Here is a 6,000-nt window from a genome sequence, read left to right as displayed (position 1 = left end):
GTTTTGCCAGTTTTAGCCTCAGTTATGAATTAAAATGTGTTTAATGCAATAAATATAAACTGTAGAGATGCAACCTGGTCATTAAAATGATACAAATGGGAATTATTTTCCAGGTTGTTTTTTCTCCCCCCACCCCTTTGGCGGCCCTCAGTTCAATGTCTGAATAATGGTCAAATACGTTTTGAGCTGATCTGTAATAGATCACCTCAGGAGAGTCTCCTGCAAGTGTAGTTCCTGTCCAGCCCTGTCTTGCATGGCTTCTTTCAATCACTGCTCCAAGCCCACCAGCCAGTCAGGCTAATCATGATGCTAGTGACGGGTTTAAGCAGGTGCATTCAGCTGACCGGTGATGTGGAGCCTGGACAGATGGGAGCCCCAGGAGTGAGTGGACCGACCTCATTTCCACTTTCTCTGGGAACCGAGTGGAGAGAGAGGTGGTTGCTCTTCAAGCTTGGCGTTCTAACGCCCTGTGCATTGTAGCGGCTTGATGTATGAACATGTCACACCTTACCATGTGACTACAAGGAACGGAAATGTTCCAGTTTAGCAGAGTTGGGGCAATTCAACTTTGTTTTCAGAGTTTCCAAGCAAAAAAAAAAGCCCCAGTCAGCAAGACATTGATTTCCCAGTGGGAGTTGAGATGCAGCACCGTTCCCTCGATCTCCTTTGCAATGAAGCAGAGAGAGCACAGCTATTGTGGTGGGGGGAGGGGTGGGGTGGGGGTGGGGGTGTTGGGTTGGGGGCCTCTACAGATGCTCCACACACCAGGAACCTGAGAACCAATGCTTTACTTATTTCCCTTACTCACCGGAAAGGTCTTTCGAAGGCAGTAGACCTCATCCTTAATCAACCCGGCTTTCTGTGAATACTTCATTAGTTTACATTGTTTAGAGGAAATTAATTTGCTCTTTGAAAAGTCACAGACCATTGACTTTACCACCCCGATGTCAGCTTTTTTTCCGACAAAATCTCGACGTGCAGTCCCCTTTAATGGCGTCTGCTTGGCTTTGCCCAACTTCAATCGCTTTTGTTCGCAAATTTAATGCCAATTTAATCACACAGCAGATATGCTCTAATAACATCGTTCAGCTAAGTCCTGCTATGCTCTGATAAAAATGAACAATGAATCCATGGCCCACAATGAACAACAGCAGCGCCCAAAAAAAAACAAACATCTTCAATAATTCTTTTATCTCTTGACTCCCTCTTTCTATCTGACGGTGTCATGCTTTTTGGCAGCTTTGGATGTGATTGTGGAGCTCCTGGGAAAAGAGCCTAAAACTGGGCAGATCTGCTGTTTGTTCTCACACTTGGACAAGAGTTTCATTCTGCAATCTAAATGCAAATATGCAGGGTCATGATGATGGACTTGTCTGGCATATCATAGCTTTGTACATCTTGCACGTCTGTTAAAAGCTTTAACTGAGGTAGTTACAGGGAAAATACTGCAGTAACAATACATTTAGTTGTTTACCAATGTCAATTAATGTTTTATTTAAGCCTGTTTGCCTACTCTACTGGAGTTGAATACATACCACATCAATTGTATGCCCAGTCAGTAGGAGGTTGCTGAGTTCAATTTAGTACTCGGTGCCCTATTCATACTGCCTGATTTCTCAGGTTAGGCATATAATTACCTCTGAGAAGCAAGTGCTGCCTCATTGGAACAAATTGTCGACACAAACTCCCACCATGAGATCAAGAAAGAGGGGGGAGGAGGCGTGTCTATCATTGCCATCTGAAACAAGATTTGTGCGAAAGGAAACGACAGCTCACTGGCCGTCAGTGTGTGGCGAAGCCTCCCAGGTGCACAGGAGAGTGGCAGTCTGTCAGATAAGGCTTCTCGCAACGCTACCTGCTCCCGCTCCACACCCACTGCATGTCATTTTCCCCCCCAGATTGCAGAGGAGCTGTCACTAGAACTTACGCGTCTCAGCTGGCTCGTCCAGAGGTTATCGGTGTGTTAACATGCGGCTAATGGCCGCGCTGTCGCCGTCCCTCAACTGGGCTCAACACCTGCTGGGTAGAAGGGTCGAGAGGAAGGGGGAGGATACGGGCATGGACTGTTAGGTTGGAAGGCGAGGGGGGTGGAAGGGGAGAGGGGGTGCTCATCAGGCCGACAAGGGCCATACTTGTAAGTCTGTGTGTCGAGCCGCTGAGTAACTGACTGTCATCCCCCCGTCTGGTCCCGCAGCCATGGACGCCCCGCAGAACCTGACGGCCAGCGAGGTCAACCACCGGAGTGCCCTCATCTCCTGGCAACCGCCCCTTGCCGACATCGACAACTACATGCTGACGTACAAGTCTGCTGACGGCAGTCGCAAGGCAAGTGCAAATCACTCAGCAGTGCTCAGCTCCTGTACAGCGAGCGTGTCGGAGTGTGTGGAGATGCGTGTTGCATTGGAGATGAGCAAGATGTTGCAAGAGTCACAGAAAGGTTCCATAGTAATGTTCAGTTTCCTTCATTCATTTTTAAACAAGGCAATTTATGTCTGCAAGCCAAATATCAATTAGGTGTTCCATAATACCAGCATGAGTGCAACATTTAATTTATGTAATTGCTTTAAGACTTGCAGCTTGCAGATGATACATTCAGACAGTTCTTTTCAGTAGACCAAGGTTAACTGTCTGATGTGCACATTATGAAACAATATTCCAGCCCTATAGCCTTGGAGAGGAAACACTTTACATATTCATAAAGTTTCATTTGCTACATAATTATCCCTCATTTTAATTAAAATCTTTAAAGTAGGCTAGATCAAACTTCATCAAATAAACTAGCAGGGTCATCTGAGATGGGATTTGTTTTTTAATGACAAAAACGCTTTCCGCTTTCCACTTTCCACTGATTTACTTCATATCAGTGTCAATTGTAATCAGCCCCTATGTACCCCTACCATGTGTCCCTCTGATCCCAGTGGTCTTGGTAGAGCAGTGATTTGACCTACTGATAACGTGCCATAGTTGTGCCACTCCAAGACCGTGTCATGTGGGCATTGCTTGTGTTTGTCCAGTGGGTGTCAGTGGTGTGCAGTGTTACTGTCCAGCCCATGGATTCTTCACCTAAACCTCTGCACTCAGGGGTGACTGTTGTCAACACATACATTGGTAGAATTTACAGTCGACCTAACACATGTTCAGGAGGTGGACCTACTCGGACATCATTTAGAATGAAAAGCACATAGTGTACCTCTCGAGTCTGTGCCAGCAGAACCATGGCAACCGGAATAATAGGACTTCAAACAACAGAAGCATGCAGTTACGGGTACGGATAGAAGGGTGCACAGATAGCTCAGCTATAACACAAGAGCTAACAGCCTGCAAGCTTCCACCAGGATAAGAGCAATGAAGGTCCCAGCCCACGCCAAGTGCCTGATGCTTCATTTACTTCACAGTGCCCTACGGTGCAGTTCTGTGCCAAGCTCTAAGTCATCATCACCTTATGAATCACCTGAATGACAGTCTCCCGCATTATCCTGTAAACAGTGACTGACATTTTAACTTCATTCTAAGGCTGCCTCACTGCATAATTCAGGCAACATATTTCTTAAAAAGGGCAATTTCCCCCCCAAAATGGCTGAATATTTTATCCCGCCCTCATATATTTTATGTGTGCCATGGCTCAGAGCCATGGCAATGGCATTGGCTTACATTGCTGTCACTTGTAGCCCACTTAGGGAACAGATTGTTGTTTGGTCTTCACAGAAAGATGGAAAAAAGACAGAAGAATATAAATATGGAAAGGAGCTCTTTGACACTTTCATAACAGATTGTTTTGATAAGAGTGTATTTGTTGAAAAAGAAGGAAATGAGCCAGAAAACAAGTGAAAGAAACAAAGCTGTCAAGAGTTTAAGACTAAAATAGATTTCCTTCCTGTTCCATCGTTCAATGCCCTGACCTGATAAGGTTCCTTTGCCCAGGCAGGGGACTTGATGTTTTGATAGTCAAGGGAGGAAAGCTAAGGGGGAGAGGAACATGAAATGACTTTTGGAGTGTATTGATGTACTGTATTCGGTACTGTTTTGACTTTTGGAGTGTATTGATGTACTGTATTCGGTACTGTTTTGAGTTTTGCAAGCGTTTTTTTGTTTTTGTCTTTTCTTTTCAGTCACAAGATTATGTTTTTCTTTCTGGGTCATGCTTCAGTCAGATGTATCGAACACAACAGTCCCCTAGTGAGGTACATCAGTGATGTACTTCACACTGCTCATGCTTTTTTCTCCATCTTGGTTTTAGAGAGAGAGAGAGAGAGAGAGAGAGAGAGAGAGAAGGGGTATCTGGAACACTGGGCTGGTGCCCATTTCTGATGCTGTTTGTCTGGTCCCCAGGAGCTGATCCTGGATGCTGAGGACACGTGGATCCGCCTGGAGGGCCTGGCCGAGACTACGGAGTACACGGTGAGGCTGCAGGCGGCGCGGGGCCTGGAGACCAGCGCCATCGTCTCCACTGCCTTCACCACCGGTACGAATAGCCTGGGGGCACTCTCACCCCTCACCCGAACCTAAGTAGCCGAAGTAGCAGTTAGCCTTTACTCACTCACAGGAGGCGTTCAGTGCTGAACCAAGCTGAAATACGCTGGTACACAAAATGTCTGATTTTAATTCATATTTGCAAGGCCTTTTAATCTCCCTCTTGGTTTAAGAGATGGATAAACACCGAAGTCAAGTAGCTGCACTCCCGCTAAACTACAGCACTGTTTGCTATTGTTTTGCTTGTCCTCATTACATTTTGATATTGCTCACTGGAGTGTTTTCAATGCATAATTCAGAGCCGCAGTTCTGTTATGTTAACCCACAAACCTACCGTCTCCTCCTACGCCAGTGTTTAGTTTTAGCAAACAACAGTGCTTTAATGCCTCTGAACTAGACCAGGGGCCAATGTGGCCCTCCTTCTCCTGCAGGTAGAGGCAAAGAATAGGTACAGTACACTCCTTGCATGAATGCTTGACCTGCTCTCCAGTAACAATGCAACTGCAGCTCTTGTAACCTCTTCCTGCCCCCTACACCGCCACCCCACCCCACCCCACCCCCACCGCCACAGGAAACCGTCTGTTCGCCACCCCGCAGAATTGCGCCCAGCACCTGCTGAACGGCGAGACCCTGAGCGGCGTCTACACCATCTACATCAACAGAGACCAGAGCCAGGGTGTGCAGGTCTACTGCGACATGACCACCGACGGAGGAGGCTGGCTCGTAAGTCCCCCCCCCCCACACACACACACACACAATAAAGTGGTTCACATTTTACATGGTGCCTTAGTGAAACCACACTTATGTCCCATACCACTACTTAAAGTCTAAACCTTTGAGCAGTTTTTTGGTGTTTTCGTTTAGGGAATATTGTGTTCAGGGAATATTGTGTATATTAGAATGTTTGCATTATTGTGCATGGCTATTAATGTCTCATTGCTGCTTACAATGTTTCATTTTGTTTTTGTTATTGAAGGGCATTTATTTTTGGTAATTTCATTTAAATTGATGGTAATTTTTTATTGATGATCGGCCTATTCTGTATGTTGCTTGGCATCACGTAACCAGACCTTGCTGGTGGTTGCTGTATTTCAGGTTTTCCAGAGACGCCAGAATGGCCTGACGGACTTCTCCAGGAAATGGAGTGACTACCGGAGTGGTTTTGGCAACCTGGAGGACGAGTTTTGGCTAGGTGAGTAGGTGTCTAGCAGCACTAACCTCTAGTGTGCCCACCTGACCTCTAGTGTGCCCACCATGGAGGGATATTTGGGCAAGCTGACCTGGCTTCCTAAATATTTTAGTGGAATGGAATGGGATATTTAACCCAATTATTTTGCCCGCAAAATTGAATTTCTACCACCTAAAGAGATTTCGTTGCCTTTCTACAAGACGAAAAAAACATATGTTTTATTTACTGATGGTCATTTCAGGCCATGGGCACTGGAGCCAGATTCAATTTCTGAAATGAGCACAGATCTATCATTAAACAGCTGTGTCCAGTGTTCCACTCTCACCTTATCTAACATTCAG

The 6,000-nt window shown here is 45.9% G+C and overlaps 1 protein-coding gene across 4 annotated transcripts in view; it reads left to right on the top strand.

Annotated features, from left to right (window-relative positions):
- tnr (tenascin R (restrictin, janusin)) overlaps positions 1-6,000 on the top strand; it is a 115,530-nt gene that overhangs the window by 101,870 nt on the left and 7,660 nt on the right. For all 4 annotated transcript variants that reach the window (XM_048248107.1, XM_048248113.1, XM_048248120.1 and 1 more), the window contains 4 exons: positions 2,195-2,325; positions 4,330-4,462; positions 5,042-5,193; positions 5,566-5,662. In XM_048248107.1, the coding sequence (XP_048104064.1) occupies positions 2,195-2,325; positions 4,330-4,462; positions 5,042-5,193; positions 5,566-5,662 (513 nt within the window). The remainder of the gene's footprint in view (positions 1-2,194; positions 2,326-4,329; positions 4,463-5,041; positions 5,194-5,565; positions 5,663-6,000) is intronic.

This window comes from Alosa alosa, chromosome 1 (genome assembly GCF_017589495.1).
Source record: "Alosa alosa isolate M-15738 ecotype Scorff River chromosome 1, AALO_Geno_1.1, whole genome shotgun sequence".
Taxonomy (NCBI): domain Eukaryota; kingdom Metazoa; phylum Chordata; class Actinopteri; order Clupeiformes; family Clupeidae; genus Alosa; species Alosa alosa.
This window is presented reverse-complemented; position numbering and strand designations above follow the sequence as displayed.